At 37.4% G+C, this 24,076-nt stretch overlaps 1 protein-coding gene across 2 annotated transcripts in view; it reads right to left on the minus strand.

The window, feature by feature from the left end:
- PDE10A (phosphodiesterase 10A) overlaps positions 1 to 24,076 on the minus strand; it is a gene marked incomplete at its 3' end in the record, with an annotated part of 576,158 nt that overhangs the window by 64,044 nt on the left and 488,038 nt on the right. For both annotated transcript variants that reach the window (XM_079939715.1, XM_079939714.1), the window contains 6 exons: positions 15,314 to 15,454; positions 13,158 to 13,313; positions 11,761 to 11,811; positions 10,892 to 10,950; positions 8,915 to 8,966; positions 1,093 to 1,235 (listed from right to left, as the gene is read on the minus strand). In XM_079939715.1, the coding sequence (XP_079795841.1) occupies positions 1,093 to 1,235; positions 8,915 to 8,966; positions 10,892 to 10,950; positions 11,761 to 11,811; positions 13,158 to 13,313; positions 15,314 to 15,454 (602 nt within the window). The remainder of the gene's footprint in view (positions 1 to 1,092; positions 1,236 to 8,914; positions 8,967 to 10,891; positions 10,951 to 11,760; positions 11,812 to 13,157; positions 13,314 to 15,313; positions 15,455 to 24,076) is intronic.

The raw sequence follows: 24,076 nt of genomic DNA on the forward strand, positions 1-24,076 counted from the left end.
GAGATCGATGCCAGCACTGTTATGGAACACTCAAACCTTCAGCAAGAGAAATGACTTTACCTAAATGACTATATCCAGACTGATCTACTGAGCTCTAAACAAACAAACTAAAACTAAAACACTTCTTAAAAAACCTAAATGGTGCCTGTAAGTCAGAGTTATGTGAGTATGGAATATAGGTTCTATTACCCCAGGACGATAGAATGGGAAGCACCCAGTGGTGGGCACTAGTGAGGCCCAGTGCAGACCACATGCCATGTTTCCTTGTATGACAGACGGCCCAAGTGAATAGCAATTCTTATTAATAAGGAACAGCATTTTACTAGCAAGTTGTAACTACCAAGGTACTTTAGAGTACTATGCGGAAAAGTAGTTAAACGATATATATCAATATAAAGCAAAAGAAATGCAAATATCTAAAAAAAAAATACCATTTCTGAATGTTATGCTTGCTTCTTAGCGGTTCTGTGACAGTACCCCTTGTAGGTGCCCAGATGTCATAGGACTGAGCCACCGCACCTCTACCAGCCAAACTCCATTCTGTTCACCTAACTGACAACAGCTGCCACTTAAAGAACGAAGAAGGCTGCAGTTTCAAGATGCAACAAAAGTGTTCTCTGTGATCGATTAAGCCAACTGTTGGGTATAGAATAATGTGCTGAAGTTACCAAGTATACCAGGTCAATTTCCACTATGGTCTGGACTCTGAGGCAGCGCTATGAGCTGGGAAGGGTGGGGTCCGGATTGTTTAAGTACACCTGCTCCTAGACACAGGAAACCTTGCAGACTCCAGGTGGGGTGCACCTTTACCTACCTGGCAGCACTAGTAAGTGTTTCCAACATGATTTCCAAAAGGACCGCCTCCGGAAGACGGCATTTCCAGGAGTGACGCTAAAGCTTCCTAGGCGCGGTTTCGCTGGCACTGCAAGGCCATTCCCAGAAGCACTACCTTCAGGAGGCGGGTCCTGGTGGGAATGATATCACAGTATGACAAGTACTGTCAGCACACCTGTGAATAGGCACAGACAAGCGGGTAACAGAGCACCTGCACAGCCGCCAGCACAGCGACCGACACGCTACTTCCAGCTGTACCTTATTTCTTTGGTCTTCTTGAAGACAGGTTTTCCTTCCTTTTCCTCTCCGATATCAAAAAGGTCCGAATATAACTCCTTGCTCTTATGGTCTACCTGGAAAAGCGCACAACGATCGGCATTCACCAGGTTTTTTGCATATATCTAAAGGGAAACGAGAAAACAAGAGTAAGCCGATGAGAGAGTCACAGAGTTTACAGGTAAACTTTATCAGAAATAAATATAAATTTCAGCTAGTCTATACTGTAACTGGGTAGGAAATTAGCATTATAATTAAATAGACATAGGCATATAAATACAAAAAATAATACTCTCTGTCACTGTCAAGGTGCCGACACTGGCAGCCGCTCTCCACCCACGCTGTGGGGGCAGATGTGGGAATGTTACAGCACTCCTGGGTGGGCTGGAAAGCAGCTACTGGCCTTTCTCCCTGAGAGCCTGTCTGCCACCCTGGCTACTTTTCCAGAGCTTCTCAGGGCTCCCTGACGCCCTAGTCTGAGCCTCTGTCAGCTCTCAGGCCAGCATCCATTCTGACCGGCTGGCGTTTACAACATAGCAGTTGTAAAAAGTATGAAATGTGTGTCCAATAAGACACACAGTGTTCATATTTACATCAGCTGCATTTTGTTTGCTGCACTAACAATAATGTGTAACAATTAGTAAATATTTACTACGTGCCAGATAGTTTTTTATAGACTTATGTGCATTAATTCACTTCATCCTCACAATAACAATATTAATTCAGGGGAAACTTAACCTCCTTTCTACACATTAGAAAAACTGAGGCACAGAGAGGTAACTTAACTTGTCCGCTATCACGTGGCTAGTAAACGGATCTGGTATTTAAACTCATACTAGCTGTTTCCATGGCCTATGCTCTTATTATCAAACATGACTTACTATTTCTGAATGGAAAATTGTGGATTCATATTGTCATGCATTTGTTCATCAATTCCCTTCAACAAGTATGTCTTTAATGCCTAACATTTCTCACTGTCCCCAGTGGGCTGGGATTACAGGTATGTCACAAAAAATTGTATTTACCCATATTCAGAATTCTGGCAACGTCAAGATGATAGACATGAAATTATTGCTCAGAGAAAAAGAATTACTTCTCAGAGAAAAAGAGCCACACAAAGTCTACGCAAAAGGGACACAGGCCACCTTGTGGTCAGAGGAAAACATATAATCTCATGTAAAAATACCTTATAGATTAAATAAAAAGAAATCAGAGTGGGTTAGGTACCCCGGTTCATTCTCATATTGTATCTTTGTCTTTCCTGCTATTATAAGCTGTACTCATTCACTCAGCAAACACTGGCTGTGCCTTATACGCCGTGGACCAAGTACGGGGCATTATGAGTGTCAGAATTTCCAGGTGACCTGTCTTGGCCACAAGCTGACTGATGAGGACCTCATCAGTGGAAACTGCTTCCTTTCCCCCACGGTATCCCAAACGCCCAGAACCAGGCCTAGAGCAGAGGACGGCTAAAGTCCACAGGCCATTTAAATCCACCCCATTGCCTGTGTTTGTAAATAAAGTTTCACTGGGACGGAGCCACGTGCATTCCTTTAGGCATGGTTCACAGTTGCTACAACAGCAGCGTTGAGTAGTTGCAACACAGTACGGCCCACGAAGCATAAAACTTTACTACTGGCCCTTAAAAGAATTTGCCAGCCCTTAGGTTAGAACATATAAGAGCTCTCAATAAATACTTGAGGAGGAGGGACAATGTGACGGTGGGAAGGGAGCTATGGGTGTCACTGCTGGCGAACCCAGAACCATCACCCGTTTATTCTGCACACTCACGCGATCTTGAGTTAAGTCATAATAAACTATCTACAGTGACATCTGCATCCTTATGGTCATGCTGGCTGCTTGATACTTGGGTACATATTTAGGTCAATAGTTATAAAAATCTGGATGAAATGGACAATTTTCTAGAAAAAGGAAATGAATTTAGAAGGAGTTGAAAAATCTGAATGGAATCAGAATCATAAAGACAATTGAAATACCGTAAAAATAATTTATTCCCATAAAAGGCAGCAGGCCCAAATGATTTCAAATACGAATTACTTAAGAGTCTTCACGAATAAAGTCCCATCTAATTTAAATCGTTTTAAGTTCAGACAGAACAAAACTTCTCCAGTTATTTTTACAACCCCTGCTATGTCATTGATACTAAAAATTGACAAAGATACTATAAAAAAGAAAATCACAGACCAATTTACCTTGGAAACAGAAGGAAAATTATAAATACACATATTAGCAAGTCAAACAGGAATAAATATTTTTAAATTTCCATATTTTAAAATTACACTCTATTCATAACTGTCCAGTATTGTAAAGTCTATTGTTATAGCTCATAAAGCAATAAAACAAAGGAGAAAAATCATATGATTGTCTTTATGGCTGTCAAAAAATATATGTAATGAAATTCAGTAATTATTCATGATAAAGTTTTAGTGAAATGGGAAGAGAAGAAAATATATATATGTACATGTGTATATATCGGTATGTATACACATCCTGATAATATGTGACCATATCAGTCCTCATCATACAAAATGATAAAATACCAGAATTAACCAATTAAGACATTAAAGTTATGAACAAGACAAAGACATGTTATAAGTATTAACACACAATTAGGTAAAAAACGCATGAGTATACATATTTGAAGAGACAAAAGTTTTACTGTTAGGTGACAATGTTACTGAGTATGTTGAAAAGTCAAGAAAATCAACTGAAAACAATTACATGCAATAAGAAAGACTTCTTTAAGATGAGTGACTCTAAGCACGTTTACTTCTTCATTCTCCCCGAATATTAAACTTCCAGTTTGAAATGACACTCACATACTGGAAAAGAGTCAATAAAGAAATCCTAGGCATATTTTGGTAATACTGATGAACTCCAAGCCTCAGAAGGTCATTCTAAAAGCCATCCCCGCTCCTACATACATTCTCTCTCACACACGCACAGAAACACACATGCACACATACACACGCACACAGGTTTACTTACAAGCGGAAGATAATTTTTGACAGCAACAGAGGATTTAAAATTCAGTGGAAATATATCTTCAAATTTCTGAGGAAAACTTGTCTTAAACTTAAAATTCTTTACCAAGTCAAACTAGCATTCAGTCATAAGGCAAAATAAAGACATTTCTCAAGCACACAGATGAGCTTGAGCAAAAATAAACAAATAGATAAATTCAAGAAAGCATGGGAAGACTTGGGGTACAAGAAAAGGTGATGAGCAAAGAACCCACTAAAACTATAATGAAGCTGTAAAATTCACTAGGAAATGATATGTAAGGAGTTACAGGTGTAACATAAAAAAGCGAATTAAAAAACGACTTAAAATATCTGGTTGTGCCCCCAAAATATATAAGATTAAAATGCAAAAAAGGAAGAAGTAAAATTATGCTGTGTTTTATCATGGACCACACATACGTGAGCTGGACAGACAGAGAAGGACATATTCCTGAAAACATAATTTGAGGCCCCAGGTCCGGCAATTACAGAAGTCTGAAATTTCAAGGTTTTCAGTGATAAGGGCCAAGAAATCCCTCCTTTTATTCTCTCAAACTAATCTGAGTTAGGTAGTTGACGTCTTTTGGCTTTTACACCAAAGAGTCCAAATGAACAAACAAGATCAAGGCGAGTCTGATTTGAGAGAGAGAGAGGGAGGGTGGGAGAAAATATTCATTAATTGAATTACAGATGAGGAAGGGAATTTAAGTACAGAGCAGAAGAATATTTAAAGTGTCCAAAAATTTATAAAAATTAATTGGAAAGTCTCATTCATTCATTTTCAACTAGCCGATGAACCGCCTCTCCACGGAGAATGTGAAAACGGTGAAGGCATTTCTATTTCTGGTGGACCGGCTGGTGATGAGCAGCTCTTGGCATTTAGTTCTCAGAGGTTAAAGATGCTGAACACCTGCAATGCTCAGGCCAGTACTGTGTAAGGAGGAGAGGGTCTGCCTAGAATGTCAATATCACCCCCCACTGAGGAACAGTATGCACATTAGGAAAACTATATCCACTCTCACTGGTTCCTTTCAACAGTGTTCTTAGGTCCTAGCGAATACATTAAAAAACAAAAAAGAAATAGTGTAAGCATTGGAAAAGTAGAACCACTGCTCTCATTATATCATTATAAACGATTTTCTTTCTTGAAAATCCAAGACTGTAAACTGAAAAAAAGCAGCTTAGCAAATATGGGGACTCAAAGTCAACACATTCAATCTAGAGAGATTTTTAATTGAAAATAAGACGATGTTTTTGTATAAGAAGACTACATATGCTAAAGGTATCAACTCTACTTAAGATTTTATTAAACTAAGGTAGTTCCAATATAAATCATACACCATGATGAAGAGGGATACATCACAGGAATGCAATAGACTAAAAATTTAAAAACACATGATCATCTTAATAAGTGCAGAGAAAATGGATGTTGACAAAATCCAACGTCCAATTAACATTTACAATACTCAGAAAACTAGGAATACAAGGGAACTTCCTCACCCTGATCAAGGCCACCTATGAACAGTCCACAACTAATCCATCTACTTAATGGTGAAAGACTGGAGAATGGACGCTTCTCCTCTAAGATCAGGAATAAGACAAGGATGCCCACACTCACCATCCCCTAATTCAGTATCGTACTGGAGGATCTAGCCAGAACAATTATGCAAGGGAGAAAAAAAAAAGGTATACAGATTAGAAAGGAGGAACTAAAACTATAACTCATTACGGATGACATGATCTTGCATATAGAAAACCCTGAATAATCCACTAGGAAACTAATGGAAGTAATGACTTCATCAAGGTTGCAGGATACAGGATCAAAATATAAAAACCAATTTCATTTCTATATATTTTCAATGAAAAATGTGACAATAAAATTAAGAACACGATTTCATTTCTAATATCACTAAAAGATAAAATACCTAGGAATAACTTTACCAAAAGAAGAGCAATGCTTGTACTCTGAAAATTACAGAACAGTGTTGAAAAGATTAAGAAGAACTAAATAAATGGAGAACATCTCATGCTGATGTACTGGAAGTCTTAATATTATTAAGATGGCAATACTCCCCAAATTGATCTACAGAGTCAACAAAATCCCTACAGAATCTCATCTGAATTATTTGTAGAAACTGACAAGTTGGTTTCTAAAATTTATATGGAATTGCGAGGGGCCCAAAACAGACAACGAAATAACTGAACATGGAGCACAAATCTGTAGGACTCACACTTCCTGATTTCAAAACTTTTATAAAGCAGCGTAATCAAGACATGGTGGTACTGCCATTAAGCTAGACACATAGACCAACTGAACAGGACCGAGACCCTAAAAAGAAACCCACGTGTCTACGCTCACCCGATTCTAACAAGACCACATTCAAAGGGGAAATAATCGCCTTTTCAACAAATGGTGCTGGTAAAACTGGAGAGCTACATGCAAAAAAAATGAAGCTGGACCCTTACCCCATAAACAAAAATTAACTAACGTAAGTCAAAACCTTAAATGTAAAAGCTAAAGCTATAAAACTCTTAGAAGAAAATACTGGAGTCAATTTTCATAATATCTGATTTGGCAATGGATTCTTAGCTAAGAAGCTAAGCCTGAGCAACGAAAGATAAATTAGACCTCATCAAAGTTAAAACCTTCTGTGCTTCAAAAGATACTATCAAGAGAGTGAAAAGATAATACACAGATGGGAGAAAATGTCTGCCAATGATACATCACATAAGGGAATGGTATCTATAATACTTGATGAAATCTTAGAACATAACATTAAAATTAAAGTCAAAAGCAGCCAATGAATCTGAATCTTTCATCACATGACAAGATGTTCAACATCATTAGTTACCAGGGAAATGCTATAGTCAAAACCGCATTGAGGGGCTTCCCTGGTGGCGCAGTGGTTGGGAGTCCGCCTGCCGATGCAGGGGACACGGGTTCGTGCCCCGGTCCGGGAAGATCCCACACGCCGCGGAGCGGCTGGGCCCATGAGCCACGGCCGCTGAGCCTGCGCGTCCGGAGCCTGTGCTCCGCAACGGGAGAGGCCACAGCAGAGAGAGGCCCGCGAACCGCAAAACAAAAACAACAAAAAAAACCACATTGAGATAGCACTTCACATCTACTATGATGGCACTAATCAAAAAGTAAGATAATAACCAGTGCTAGTGAGAACGTGGAGAAACTGGAACCCGTGTGCTGGCAGGAATGTAAAATGATACAAGTGCCAGGGAAACAGTTTGGCTGTTCCTCAGAAAGTTAACCATAGAGTAACCATATGCCCTAGCAAATCCACTCTTACCTAAAACAACTGAAAACAGGTATCAGAACTGAAAATTGTACCCAAATGTTCAAAAGAGCACTATTTGCATTAGCCAAAATGTGGTGATAGAGAGGCGACAGCTAACATGGTATGAAGCTTCCTTCTGAAGTAATGAAAATGTCCTAAAATTGACTGGTGATGGTTGCAAATGTCTGTGAATATACTAAAAACCACTGATTTAAACACTTTAAATGGATTAATTGTAACATACAGGAATTATATCTCAATAAAACTGTTTCTTAGAGTATAATATTAATATTACAAGAACTGGTCGATACTCCTTGTACAAGCTCTATGTTGATCCATATTATATCTACATATTTTCATATTCTTCTTAATACTTTTCATTGCTTTACAGATTCCTTAAATTGTGTCACAACCAAAGAGTTATTTTTTTTACTGTGCAATCAATTTTTCTCTTTTTTTGTCCAAATACAGCTGAACCTTGAACATGGCAGGGGTTGGGGCACCGACCCTCTACACAGTCAAAAACCCCTATATAACTTACATCGCCCTCCACATACGCGGTTCCTCCGGATCCACGGTTCCACATCTGCAAATTCCACAACTGCAGATCGTGTAGTACTATAGTATTTAGTACTGACAAAAGTCCATGCATAAGTGGACCCATTCAAACCCATGCAGTTCAAGGGTCAACTGTAAAATCATCAATGTAATTAATTACAGAAAGAATGTGTAAAAGTAATAACCCCTAATATTACCCTCAGCAAACTGTCTGTTTCTACAAGACACTGAGCATATCACACTCCATACCTGGCCTGCCATGGTATCAAAGAGAAATTGATCAGTGCACATCAGAAACCTGGAGGTGAATAAACCCTTGTTGCACAGGATTACTATATTTTGAGAAAGACCAGGAAGATGGGAAGGAGAAAGAATATTTATCAAAATAGACAACAGGGCACGAACAGCACCGAGCAAGCCAGCCTGGCACCCATGGGTACACATGCACCCATAGAAGCCACTTCCTCAGTGGAGTCTCTCCAGAGCACTAAAGCAGCAACACTACACGTGGCGGAAAAAAATTCTATTTCATATGGCTTTCAACCACAGTTGCCTGTGAGTCTTCTAGAAGAGAGAAATAGTTATGACTAAAACTAAGTAGAATGAACCTCAAGATCAGGAAGAATCCACTGGAAATTCCTAATATAACCTATATGCAAAAGGTATTCTGAAGAAATCATAAAAAGAAACTAAAGGTTTTTCCAAATTAGCTCTCCACTAAATAATCAAAAACTCTGAGGTATTTTTCAAAACCCCTCCAAAATTAACAGAAGTGACAAATAAATCAAGGTGACACCTCCAGATCACTAAGCACCACCCTTTCATCATATTTAAAAGAGCACGTATGTCTCGTACAATAAAATGTTCCACCACATATTAGGACATGAATCTCAGGATTAAATCAAGTCATTTTCCAAACAGAAGGCAACCTACCATTATGTGTTCAAGTAGAGAATCTATTGCAACTATGTTATCAAAATACGTTCTGAAAAAAAGGAAGATAAAACCTTTAAGTAATGTTATTAGAACAAAGAACATGTTAAACTTTGAATACATTTCCCAATTTTGTCTACATTTAAATAAAAAACATAAAGGTATATGTTGTTTGATTTTTGTATTATTGTAAAGAGAGAAATAAAGTTTATCATTGACTTTAGTATAAGGACTCTAATTCCGGAGGCTGCATTAAGTAACTATTTTATCAGTAAGTATTCAAGGTAGGGAGAAGGTTTGGGGCATTTAACTAAAACTATGAAGAAATAAAATTGGTTTCATCAAACTTAATACCTCACAAATAACTCTGATCGAAAATAAAAATATTTAAATTTGCTAAATCTCATTAATATGCTAAAATGTAAATTATCACTGGAAAAACTCAAAAGTTAAAATGTAGTTTAACTGTACTAAGAAAGCAAGGCAATTCATTTGAGACGAGATCTCAGAATACAAATAATGGCAAGGACCTGACCACTTTACACGAGTAAAATATATATTCATCATTTTGAACTGCAAGTAAATATTTGGGAGGCATATGGTACATACATTAAAATGTAGACCAGAGAAACAGAGGAATCAACAGGCACGTGTTACAGGGAATCTATAAAGAAATACTCTTAATATAGACCCGACTGGCAAGGTACTGCTTTCAGTTTAGTTTTGTGAGAATTTAGTAATGTATTCAGGATTAAGATAAGTTATAGCAATAAACAATGTCTTTTTTTTAGAAGAGAAATCATCTGGCTTGAAGCTACCAATACGCTTCGTTACACCATCCACTGAGGAATATCCTGCAAGCAACAGGGGGAAGCAAATGGGTTTCCCACTGGGGAACAGATTTAAGGTGTCACATGAGGGTTTTAATTGGACTTTGGGAGACCTGCAAAGTATTCAAATACATTAGTACGAGAACGTGCACAGCTTCCCTTCCTAGGTGTTTCTGAAGTCGTAATATCATGTGTCCCAGAGATACTGTTTAATTCCATCTCAAAGAAGATAGTTGGCCTAGGGGATCAATAGAGCACTCCCTCAGTCCCATACCTCTCTAATTTTATATTCCAAAGCACAAAGCAGCAACTTCAGAATCATTAGTGATGAGGATTACTAGACTGGGTGATGAGTTGGTTATGAAGTGTGCCAGGGTGACATGTGAGTGAAAACACAGTCAGAGTTGTGTTGGAGGCCTTGGAGGCACAGGTACATCACACCTTGAGTTAACTTGTCAGAGGATGGGACCTGAAGTTATCATGTCCTGGGGCGTTTTAGATTTCAACAATTAAGCAGATGGGTCAGATAGATACGAGATCTTCCCTGTAGCAAGCAAACCCACTACGAACCTGAAATTTAATAAATATCTCTAATTGCTTCCACTGCCAGCTCAAGGGAGTTTTTCTAGGTCAAACTTCAGGGAAATGGAGCATTTTCTGGAGAATGATATCTGAGCTACTATACATGAGATAATTAAAATGATCATATTAAGAGTCTGTTTTAATGTACTGACATTTGTTGAAAAGGCCAGAGAAGACTATTTGGAAAATAATAAACTAGGACATTTCCTCTCCTTCTACTGCTGTCAGTTTTCTCCTATGAAAATAGAAATATCAATACTTAGTGCATCTCTCTAGATAGTCTCTAACACCTTCTAGTGAATCTGTTTAGAAAATATATACCAGCTTGTAAATTAAAATCATCACATATACATCTGCGATCCTTCACTTGTAAAGTGAACGTGGATGAGGATGTAACTCTGTGATCCAAAATACGAACGACCATACTTACCTTAACACTCGCCTATTAAAGATTGGTCTTCTGTTACTGACTGCACTAGATAGTAATCTATCACTGTCAGAGCCTGCACTTAATCTAAACTGTTGATCAATAAGAGCTACCACATCCCTAGAAATGAACACTTACTTTGATACGTCGAGTAGAAAGTCATTCAATTCAGTCTGTTTGGCAAGACCTCTGCATACCTGCCATACAAAATAATGGCTATTAATTTTAAGGGAGTTCTGCTTATTTAAGAATAAAAATTCCAGAATACTATTTACCTTATTTATTTAAAAAGGCATAACACAATCACTACTTCAATGCTTTTAAAATTGTACTTGGGTGCATATCCTACCTACATTCAATACTGTCAGGTCCAGGAAGCCCTTGCTTCTCATACCATTATCCTGAAATATATATACATTTTCTCCCTATCAGACAGTTCCTCATCAACCTGAGTTTGCTGAAATGGACTTAAAGGAACAAAACGAGAAAAAGTGGAAGATACAAAATAGAATTCTATTGCTGCCATGTTCCTAGTTCTAGTTCTAGTTCTCGGGAAAACTCCATGCAGTTTGTGATCTTTTAAATTAGATCACATTTTCAAGAGAATCAGGTATCTTAAATAACAATTAATGTTTAAGATTAATGTTTTCATATAACACTTAGTTTAGTGGATGTTTTAATTTAGGAAATGGAGTCATAAAAATATCAGTGTTACTGCCAGGAGGAGGTCATTCCTGGGCTTTCAGTGGAAAACAAAAACCATGATAGGGAACATAAATAATTTAACATTATATGTAAATATATAAAAATAATTAATTGGAAAATATTTAAGGCAGGGAGTAAGTAAATATAAGCGAATAGATCAAACATTTTAGAAACAACAAAATACCTAATATCCAAAAACAAAGCACTGGGTTACTTGTTAACCTCCATTCCGTTCCCCAATGCTGCACTCCAAACACCCTTTTCTCCTAGGAAGCCCCTGTGAAAACATCCCAAAGACACACCTGAACCTGATGTATGGCTACTGAAGCCCAGGCAAGATTTGCTGTTGCAACCTAAAAAAAAAAAAAAAAAAGAGTATGAAGCAAGTTTTTATCAGTCACATGCAGACATCCCAGCGAAGGACTCTAGCATAAACATATATGAACAATTTTGTAAGATCATTGCATTTTTGAATATTTTGCCAAATGTGAATAGTCAAATATATATAAAGTTTCTCTTTTATATTTCCCACTTCTTTATTATTGAGTTTAATGCTCTCTTGTCCCTCCTACTTTGGGTTAAAAAGGAAGATAAATTGATTAAGAGAGCTGTCATCCAATGATTTTAACATAAAATAATTATTTTTCTGTTCAACCAAAATACTACTGTAAAGGCCTCTAATGACCACTTTAGAATGAGGAAGTGTTTCCCAGACTTCACTGACAAGCGCTCAAACGTCTAGCTATTCCACTTCTTTGATTTTTCGTCCATCTAACAAATATTTATTGGGTGCCTACTAGGTACCAGGCGCTGTTCTAGATGCTGGAGAGACAGCATGAACAACAGAACAGCTCACAGCTGCTGCGCAGGAAGAGAGAAGGGCGAGAAAGAAAATAAAGTGAAGCGCACGTTATACTGGCTGGTGATGCGGCTATAGCGGAAAAGAGGCACGACAGAGGGACAGGAGCCGCTCACGTCTGTGTGCGGTGTTCAGTGAAGCCTGATCAGAGAGGGTGACCTTAGAGCACATTCCTGAAGGAGGCAGCTGGGGCTGGGTACAGGACAAGCGCAGTGCAAGGGGAGGGAGAACAGAGGCACAGGCTGTGTGCAGGAGAGGGCCCAGCATGGCTGCAGGCAGGGAAGGGGCTGGAGCAGCAGAAGACAGGTCATCTTGGTAAGTGGCCACGGAGGGACCTGGGTGAACACTTCGTCTGACAGATAGATCATGTACTGTTTGGTTTTAGTAGGACTGAGCCGTTCCGGTTCAGGGAACAGTGAACGGAAGTTATTGTTTCCCAAATGGGTTTGAGGCTGTTACTTCTATTCAGGACATACTCTAGGAAGAGGACATTTTTAAGGGGTCAACTAGAATGTGAAAACTCTCCAAAGCCATCCTACTACTTCATTTGATTCACAATATGGTATTTTATTTTTGTTGTTAAATTGGATCCTTACTAAAATAACTTACTATAAATTTCTATATCGCTATATTGAGTGAGTTTCCTCTCTAAACAACTGCAAGACAAAAAAAATGTTTTAAAAAATCGTTAGTAGTAGTATCAAAATATTATTAAGCAAATTACGGTTTTAAATATTCCCTCATTAAATATTCATCATTTATTAACGGAACAATATTAATAAGCACCTTCAGCGAACTAGGTGCAACTAAAAGTCCTCACGGGCAGTGTCCAGGCCTCACCTCCTGATGACTCAGACAGAAGGCTTCCTTGCCCCAGTGCCGGTACAGCTCAAGGATGCCGATCAAATCCCCGATCGCCGTGACAATTGGCAAACAAAGAACAGACTGGATACGCGTCCCTGATTCCAGTCCGGTACCTCTTGGAAATCGTTCATCCTAAAAAAACAGAAGGGTAAAAGATATAAACTCAGTGAAAGTGATGGAATCATCAAGTTATGATTCTATCAGAAAATTCCCTATACTCGTCATCAGTAATGAGCAGTCCTTTTCAAAGGAAAACCAAATGATCATGGCCACTATAAACACTGCTTAAGAAAACGCTTATCTTTAGCAACGAGGAACTTATACCCAAATATGGATTTAATGTTTCCTTCATTGTACAGTAGAATTTAATTAGTGAATGAATATACATAACTTCATGCAATAATAAAAGTAATTATGACGGTTAACATTCATTTATTCCTCACCTGGTGTGTACTAGAACTAAGGGATTTACAGGTATAAGGTCACAAGTGAAAATTACTCCAAATGTAAAGGCCATAGGAAGGAAATTACATGTATAAAATTTCTTCCCTTCTATTTTTAAGGTTAGAATAACACAAAAGCATATGTTAATGAAAGTCATTGTAACTGAACCTCAAAGGCCCATATTAGATATTCAAATCATCCAATAATTACCAATTACCTATCATAAGAAATGAATCGGCTCTTTGACTTAACTTTCTAGCTTAGCAAAATCACTCAAAGGAACACAAGAAACTCAAATGAATTAATATCAAAACGTCAATTCTATGTATTCAATTTCTGTGGTCTACAGGAAGCTTTTCATGAATAGACTGGTATAAATCTATACTTTGTAATTTACAGATATTTTGAAAGCTTGCATATACATACAATAGAACATTTTCAAATGACAACTTATACAGTATCTACTTTTTACGTTTACTTCTTAGAAATGAAGTATATTTGGCACACAACACTGTGGAAGTTTAAGGTATACAACGTGTTGATACGTTTATATATTGTAATATGGTTGCCACTGTAGCATTGTTAATACCTCTATCAAGCCACATAATTATCTCTTCTTTTTTGTGGTGAGAATAATTAAGATCTAGTCTCTTAGCAAGTTTGATGATTATAATACAGTATTATTGTCTATATACATTATACTGTGAAACATTTATTTTTAGCACTTTTTCTTTTCTTATTTTTGATAAAGTAACTAGTAACCTGATTTGTTCAAGGCTATACAGATAACTAGTGGCAAAAACAAAATTAATATCTAGATTTTGTGACTCCAATTTAGTACTTTTTCAGAGCAAATTCATGACACCTATATACTTGTTTGTATGCTTGTCAGTTTCAAAGTCTGAGCTCATGCAGTGACATTTCATCACAGTGTGCATGTGCACTGTGGCAGACTGCTCTGAGGGCTCTCTTTTGTCCTGTTCTCTGTACCCATGGCCTTGGTCAGACCCTCCTACACTCAGTCTGGGCCTCCCACGAGATTTGCTTGGCTAACCTGAGGGCAGTGAATTTGATGTAAGCAGAGGCTTGAAAAGTCACTTGCATGTGTCCACTTCTTCTCTCTGACACCTGCCACCATCATAAGAACATGACGCTAGCCTTACTGGATGGGGTGGTGAGACACACACAGAGATCGAAGGCCACCTAAGACTGGCCAGCTCCTAAGTGATGGCCAGTTGATCTCAGACACATAAGCAAGCCCAGTCAAAGATAGCCCAGATCAGCAGAATGGCCCGATCCAGAGACAGTGAGTGGTGGCTGTATGACCCCATTAAAATCTGGGGTAGTTCGTCACACAGCAATAGCTGACTCATTCACATATATCCTGCTAGGATATGAAACATAAAACAGTAATCATCTAGTCTATATGACTATGAGTATACATTTTTATGCTTAACTATACTGGCAAATGTTGAAAGAACAACTACTCAAATCTAAATCTTAGGGGTACGTAAGATATAATGCTTGGAGTACAAAGAATTAGTTTACACACAAATGCATTTATTGATCTGTATCTTGCTTTAAAGCTGTTATAAAATGGCTTAAATTAAAACATCAAGAGTATATGTTATCTTTCTTAATTAAATACTTCAGGTTACGAATGTCACAAAGGGTAAAAAGCCACTTACCCCAAGGATGTCTTCTACTAGCAACGTTTTTCTGGACTTGGCCACATAGGCAGAGGTGGTGGTGCCTTGGGCGATGGGCCCAGCAGGGATGAGCCTGGGTTTTCCTTCCTTGATTCCAGGTGGGGTAAACACACAAAGGCTCTAGGAAGAAAAAAGGAATATGTTTTATAGACTTAGGAAAGTCTTTGGCACAGGGCGAAAAGATTACTTAACAATCGCAAGAAATCTGTGAGCCAAGGAAAAGTAGAGACATAAGATGAGGAAAGGTGCTTTGCGTGACCAAACTGAGCATCTGAGGTGAAATTCTCTTTCATATGTCCTTCGCACACAACACACAGGCTAGATACAGGACTCACACAAATGTCTAGGTGCAGATAATCTCTTAAAATAGCCTCCGATTTTTATCCACAGAAAATAATAAAATGAAAAAAAATGTAAGCTGTCCTTGGGCTCAAGAAACTATCACACAAGAAACACACACTGCACCTCACCACCCTAAAGACTTGCCACATGGCTCTGTAACTACAGGTCAACGTGATTTGGTTATATTTTTTCATTTTCATTAAAAATCTTTTTCAGAACATTATTTCTATTTTTAATACTCAACCACTCCATTCCTAAAACTGACCTGCCCATAAAATTACAGATTCAGAATACTCTTGGTAAAATTTTTGCTCTTCTCTGCACACACACACCAAAAAAAAAAAGAAAGGACAAAGCTGGGTGTATCTTTCCATCTCAAAAGACTATGTGGGAGGGTAACATTTGAAACTATTTTAAAAGAAATGTTTTTAAAAATATGATCTGTTATTTTGACTAAACCAAATTATATTTTAAAATAAATTTCTACTAAATAAGAATTGCTCATCCAAACAAGTCATCTGGGCATGGGGAGCAATATTTTGACATAACTGTATTATGATTATCTACTCAATTTGAAAAGTATTAAAGTTCTGCTAAATTCTCCCAACGCTATACTTTTTTTTTTGCCGTACGCGGGCCTCTCACTGTTGTGGCCTCTCCCATCGTGGAGCACAGGCTCCGGACGCGCAGGCTCAGCGGCCATGGCTCACGGGCCCAGCCGCTCCACAGCATGTAGGATCTTCCCGGACCGGGGCACGAATCCGTGTCCCCTGCATCAGCAGGTGGACTCTCAACCACTGCGCCACCAGGGAAGCCCCCAACACTATATTTTTATTTTATTTTTAATTGTAGTGCTGTGACTTAAGGATGATGCCCTTTTGAAGCAGTGAGTATTAGGCAATCCTCTGAAGCTAAAGATGCTCCCATTAATGTTTTGCTAGCACTAAGCTAGGTCCAGCTGAGGACAATGAGTTGGATGTGGTTATTACTTTTTAGACAACGTGGTTTTCAAGCTTCGTAATGTCGAAGAGCCCTTTCTTCAAGTAAAACCTTACAGTCACAAGAGAGTGAACCCTATAAACTTGAGCTACTTCAGTCACTGGGAGCAGAGAGGAGGAAAAGAGCTTTGGCTCTCACCCCATCTGCTGTAAGTAAGTCGTCATTATCTAAAGATTACAAGTTAAGTTCAAAATATTTTTATTCATTAATATATCTACATTAATTAGGATTGTGTTTAAGCAGCAATTTACTATTATGCCTGTGAAAAATGCTTTTTGAATGCATCTTTTAAAAAGGATTAAGCTTAAAATGTTTACATACAAGTTACACACTTTAAAAAGATTTTTACAATTCAGCTACACGTAAGATGATAAATGACAAATGCACTTTATTTTTAAAGAGGCTAGAAAGAAGTCAGTTTTTATAGTTACTATAATGCACCAATACACATATGACATAAACGAAGTAAGACTTTCATTAGATTTAGTATCTATGTGGCAATACAATGCAGTGTGTCACCCCTTCTTGAGAGAGAGTATTGAGAGAGATTGAGAGAGAGTAGCGAAATGATCCAAGAACAGGAAGAGAGATGACTGCAAGAAAAAATTTTAAAGGACATGGTATATTTAGCCTGAATAAAAGTCAGAATTGACAATGATTTTTCCAAACTATGACAAAGTTAATCATAAGAAGGATGCTGAGTAATGTTTCTTTACTCAACCAGAGTCAGAACTGCAGGAAATGAACTTAAATTGACCTGAATCGTTCAGTTAAGTCTTAAAGAACTTCCCATGACAGCAATAGAAAGTAAACTCTAAAGCAAGCTCCCGACAGAAGCTTTGGATTTTTTTAAAATAGTTGTTGACTTTATTTGTTTGTTGTTTGAAGATATACAACAGATATCTCTTTTGGATGACTTTGCTATATGCCCTTTAAGGCTGGATTTAATAGTATCTTCATAATATCTTCATAATAATATCTTCATTTAGCTTCATAATTCGATATGACAAAATAGCTTACACACACACATTCCTAGGTTATTAGGTCATTTATTTAATATAAAACATTTATTGCCTCTGTGTAGGCTTTCTATATGATGCACAAGAAACAGACAAGCAAATACTGCACCTTGGGTATATGGAAAGCTATTTTACATACTAGATTTGCTGAAAATAAATGATTTAGAAATCTTTCAATTACTTGATTGATGTAGAAAACTCCTTGTGGAAAATAATTATCAAAAAACTAAATAATTTTTTACAGTGGGAACTTTATACTTGTTTTACTAATTAGGTTATGATCTTTGTTCATACTTACCAAACAGAAATGTTTACAAATGAGAGCTGAGGGCAAGTGCTAACAAAATTTTGAATAAGTTGTCATATGAAGGCCAAAGGCTCAGATAGGAAGGGAAAATGAGGACCAACCTAGACAGACACCTGTTTTTTGATGTTTTTACAGCTTCAATTTCTCTCCTCTGTGCACTTAGTAGTTTCCTACTCTTTTTGGGTGGCATTTTTTTTAACTCCACACGATTCACCTGTGCAACAGCTCTGTCCGTGACCTCCATTTCTGATTAAAGGTCAATCACTGGTTTGAACTGTGTGCTCTGCAATAGCATATTCTGTATGATCTTTGTAGTGGAACAGGCTGACGGGCGGCTATTACTGCAAACAGACAATGTCGATAACGAACCTCCAAATTGGAGGCTAAATTTTACATGTATTCAGGAATGGAGAAAAGTTTATTAAATATACCTTTATTTACTCCACAGAAATAATCGAACAGATAGTTGTGTATCGAACAGTCTTCTTTTTCGCACTGGCTGAACTGACACTTTCATCATATACTAAATCCCCAAGTACACTTGGGTCTGCTTCTGAACGCTCAATCTTGTACCACTTGGTTTATTCGCCTGGCACACTGTTTTAATTACCGTAAGTTTACAGTACATGTTGTGATCTGGCAAGGCGAGTCTTGCTTGGGTTCTTCATGTTTCAAAATAATCGTAATTTATAAGACATATTTTGCATTTTTCATTGGTGAAGGGCCTGCATTAATGCATTAACAACTGATGGGTGTAAGTAAGTTCTAAAGAAACTTAAAAATGAAGTAAGGGCTTTATTTTTCAAAATCAATCATGATGAATTTTTAAAGACGTATTTAAAAAAATTTTTAATACAATGCTTAAAGGTTACGTTCCATTTAAAGTTATTACAAAATATTGGCTATATTTCCCGTATTGTAGAATACATCCTCGGAAGCCTATCTTACACCCAGTGGTCTGTACCTTCTACTCCTCCATGCCAATCATTATGAATTTTGACATAAGAATTTGACTGGGATGTTCAGATTAATAAGACGAAAAAGATTATACTCACTATTTATTTTCATAGGTGGATGAATGAAAACTTTCATCAAACCTCACTATATAACATTTTAAACGTATTAAGACTATTATGCATACATTTACAATCTATAACATCCAGCATTGAAATGAGTCTCTACAGTTAATTTCTGCTTTAATGTTGTATGAATCTATGAGAACTTTTATTAACACAAACATTTTTTAGAGGCTAGAGATGAAAACTACACGAAAACTAAAAACAAGGAAAAGGTTCAAAGTTTCAAACCTCAGCCACCTCTACCCTTTCCAGAGAAGAGCATCACTGCATTCAGGGCGTGCACCTGCCCACTGATGCTCTGCACCTTCATTCCCACCTGACAGCTCTGCAGGTGGCTTGACTGTTGTTAGGCCTTTCCCCTCCCAACACCAGCAAGGACACTGGCCTAAGAGCTAGAAATCAATCCAGAGGCGAGGCCGTGCAGTAGTAGGGGATGAATTAGCTCTTTCAATATTTCAAAGAAACTCATGAACTACCCAATATTTTTGTGATAACAGTACATTTTCATAAGTATTTCTAAAGTTAAATAATTTAAACTAGAGAAGATTGGTAACGGTAGTCATAACGAATAAGTTGGCTCAACGAAGGATTAAAAAGCATTCAAATTAGTTAACAAATCTAATTTTGAGAAATAGATTTGGTGGGAAAAGAGCCATAGAATAGATTATCACACATTATTTCTTAAAAACCAGGATTTTTTGATGAATTGGGAAACTCTGATTCACTGACATCAACTAAAGAGAGAAGTCTACTTCACTTGGTAAACAGTTGCTCTCATCTTTCTTTCCATGAACGATTCAAAGATCACTTGATTCGTGAAACTTCACTTGCATGTTAAGGCTTCAACTCACAACCAGTTAAATTTTGGAACCACTTTTTAAGAAGAAAAAACATTATTTAGGCTTACCATTAAGTTATTTTTCTTATAGACACTAGATGGCACTGGAGAGTAGATGAATGTAGATCCGGGCAGAGGGCGTGAGCCAGGAACCCCACGTACACTGGACCTTGAACCACATGCCTAACTTCGTTAGCATAATTCTTAGAAATAAACCTACTAAAGTCATTGTGCATTGAACAAAGTCACACAGTTACTCTAAACTACTGGCTGTAAACTGGTTTCTAAGCTAATACACAAACGCTATCTATGAACTTACTTTATGAATTACAAAGTTTGACGTATAATTAGAGATCACTAGGTTTCCAGCTTTCACAAACCACTAATTACAGGTAACACAAGAAAAACTATAATAATGACATCATAAAAAATGTTACACAGTAAGTGGAGTATGTGACTAGGTGTGAAAGAGAAAACCTGTAGAAACATTAAAAAGTGAATTAAGCAAAATCTTAATCATGGAAAAATCAGTTTTGCCCAACAAACATTTCAAGAGCACCTTGTATATGTTATGTGTCAGACACTGGTATTGGTCAGAACACAAAAGGCTTCCTTTCCCAGCTCCAGATTTCTCACAAATTGCTTCTTCCTTTACTGTCCCTCCTTGTCTATTAAGGAAGAGGCCTCCTAAGCCCTGCTCCACCAGAGGGCTCATCATCCAAGCTCTTTTCAGGGTCACCAACCCCAGCACCCCTGCCAGCCCCATCAACACGTTCTGTTCACTCTGTTCGCACGTAAGGTCCTGTGCTGTGATTAACTGTGGATTTCTTGATTTCTCCAACTGGTTGTACATTCTTTGAGGACAGGAATGATTTTTTATTTATCTTTGTATGCTCAGCAATTTGGCACAGTTTTTGGTATATGGCAGGTGTCTGAAATGGTCTGTTAAATAACATGCATGATGTAACATTTAACCAATGGAGGTTAAATTCAGACTTAGAAAGTTTAAGACTTGTCAAAGTCCCAAAGTGGTGAATTGGAACTCACACAATCCAACTCCAGAATCAAAATTCTTTGGAAAACTAAGCTGCTAACTGGGAAACTTGCCTTCTCTTCCCAAGCTCTGAGACAGTGTAGACAGCACAGGAATTCTCTCTCCTGAAGGGCTGTCCCCAGTGGAGTGTGAGTACAGAAGTACAGGAAACGATTCTGGTTCATCAATGTGCCCCACGGCTAGCGACTGCCTGACCAAGGCTGGGGCTCAAGAAACAGTGTTCAATAAATGTCCTACCAGCTTTTTAAAACACATTATTTCAACACTGCTTTCAATTTCTTCCATTTACTGGTCTGTTACTTTTCTATCATCATTTGCATTAAATGGAGCAATTTATATTTTCCTCAAAAACTGTCCATTTTATCTAGATTTTCACATTTATTAATATAAGTATCCTCTCATAATTTGTCATTTTCACTCTATTGTTTTACTATCTTTTAAATTATCTTCAAAATGATTGTGATAATCATATTTTATGCTTTATTTTTAGCGCTTTAATACCACTTAGGTTGTTTTCTATCATCTCCTAAACTTTCTATGTTTTCTTTAAATTTTTCCTCTCTGGTAATATGAATGTGGCTTTTAAATTCTCCTAGTATAACTTTTGATGTATTTAAATATTATTTATATTATATTTCTCAATGCATCAATTTCAGAAATTAAATTTTTTCTACTGATTCTCATTTACGAAAAAAGAAATTAATACTTTTATAAGTATAAGAATGTTATAGTCCCTGCCATGTCTGTCTTAATCCTTGGTATTTATTCATATAGACTAAAAATTTTATTTCAGTCCATTTGGGTTGCATTATTATAATTTTGTCACTAAAGTATATATATTTTGTTTTGAAAGTGAGTTATTAAGAAACACTTTCTAACTATGATTCAAAATCCAGAGACAATTTTTAAAAACATTGATAAATATCTATAATATGCTACCTTTCACGTACAAAGGAAGAAATATAAGAAAATATACATGTATCTGCTCATTGTTAAAAAAAGTGTTTTATTTTATTTAATATGGTTAGCTTACATTTTAGAAGTATGTCAACATCTGTTGCAAGCAATATGGCAGATTAGATAATTTGACATTCCTGAAAAAAACAATTTTAAAATTATTTAAAAGCTGGATAAAGTATATTTCACAAATATTTTATAATGCACTGCTGGGCTGAGAAGAATGGAGGAATCCACAGAAATCTAAAAGGAAGCAGATAAAGGAACCCTGTGAGGTAAGCAAATCCCAAACTGTCTTTTTCTTGAGAGCATCAACGAAAGCCTAGATATAGAGTTGACGCTTGAACAACATGGGTTTGAACTGTGTGGATCCGTTAATTTATTTCAGTAAATGCCGTGGTAGTACTACCCATCTGCGGCTGATTTGAGTCTGCAGATGTGGACCCGTGGATACTGAGGGCCGACTGTAAAGTTTCATGTGGATTTTCAGCTGCATGGATGGGGCCAGGACCAGCAAATGGCTATGGGCTCATCTTAGTTTGAAGGGTGAATATACTTACAGCTGCAAGGGGATTACAAGGAAACCAGATTATCTTGGATTTATTGCTGGAGGGAAAATAAAAATCTCCTCTGAAAAATAATAACTGCACATCATGTGGATCTGAGGCTTGCATCTGTACCACTCAGTAGTCTGAAAAAAAATCTCAACTAGATCATTTGATTAAAATTGTCCTGAATTGATACTGCCTTAGGTGATTGACAGAAGTGTTTGATTGATACATTGATTGATACAATGTATCAATTGATTGATCAATACATTGATACATTGATACAGAAGTGTTTTCTAAATCATAATCACGCAGAAGTATGCAAACAATGAAGTGAAAAGTATAGCCAAGTGATTAACAGCATGGGGTTTGGGAGTCTAAATCCAGGCTCCAAGAGTCAAGCACCGTTGGAGATGCCCACACTGCAGACCCAGGCCTCGAGGCGCCCGCCGCTCTTCGACCTCTGCAGACAAGGTCTCCCCATTCTCCCCATTCTCCTTCAAGTGGAGCAGAAAAGGGCCGACCCACCGTGGCAGCCTCGGCCTAGGGTTCATATCATTTCTTTTCAGGTAAACAGCTAGAATGCTGAGTCCACGATCCAGGTTTCAGTAGAGAATCTGACTGGTCCCCGTTTGGGCCACAAAGAGCTGTGACTGAAGGTCAGGGGTCACATGAAACAAACACGGCTGCCATGGCCAACCCCTGTGGGTTTGTCTGGAGATGTCGGGGAAGGAGGAATGAGATGCGGACTATCGCAGTTACATGATAATAAACATACCAGATATCATAAAAATTACGGCAAATTATATAATAATTTTCTGAAAGGCAGTTTTGATTTTTAAGTAAAAATCTCAAATTTTAGAAACAATTTTTGGAATGAAGAGGAAAGAGATCTGTTTGCTATTTCAGTAGCTTAGCCATTCTAAAATACTATCGGTATGTAAAACATAAAGTATTTACAAGTGGGAGTAATTGTGAATAATTCAATTTACTAAACCCTCTTGTTGACTGTTTATGCGAAAGGCACTAGGAGAGATGCTAGGTGAATACAGAAGTGAATAAGGAAAGGTCCTTGTCCTAAAGAGCTTTTAATCTTGTAACATAGATTATCACAACGCAAGGGGAAACGAGGGCCGTGCAAATGGAGAGGATCAGTTATGAGCTAAGTCGTTCAGCCAATAAATACTTTTTGTGCAACTACTGCTGTGCTTTGCACATGAATACTATGAAAAATCTCAGACTACTGTGTCTCTATTCCTACTAACATTTTATATAATATAAATATTATATAATATTATACTATATATTTTGTGAGTTTTGATTACTCACAAAAACAAGTATCACATTGCAAAAATACATCCCAAATCTCAAATAACAATACCAAACGCACAAGAAATACACAGTAAAAGTTTGCAAAATAACCTTGTAACGGAGTCTTATATATTTCGGCTATGAATATAGGTGTTATTGGTTCAGAGCATTTTTCTAAAATGTTACATATGTGTTAATACCATAATAAAACTCAGATGCCAGTAATGGAATGCCTCGGAATACTTTTGAAAGTGCCTATGCAAGCTGCACTTGACAGTGGACTGTGCT

The sequence above is a fragment of the Stenella coeruleoalba genome, assembly GCF_951394435.1.
Source record: "Stenella coeruleoalba genome assembly, chromosome: 12".
NCBI lineage: Eukaryota > Metazoa > Chordata > Mammalia > Artiodactyla > Delphinidae > Stenella > Stenella coeruleoalba.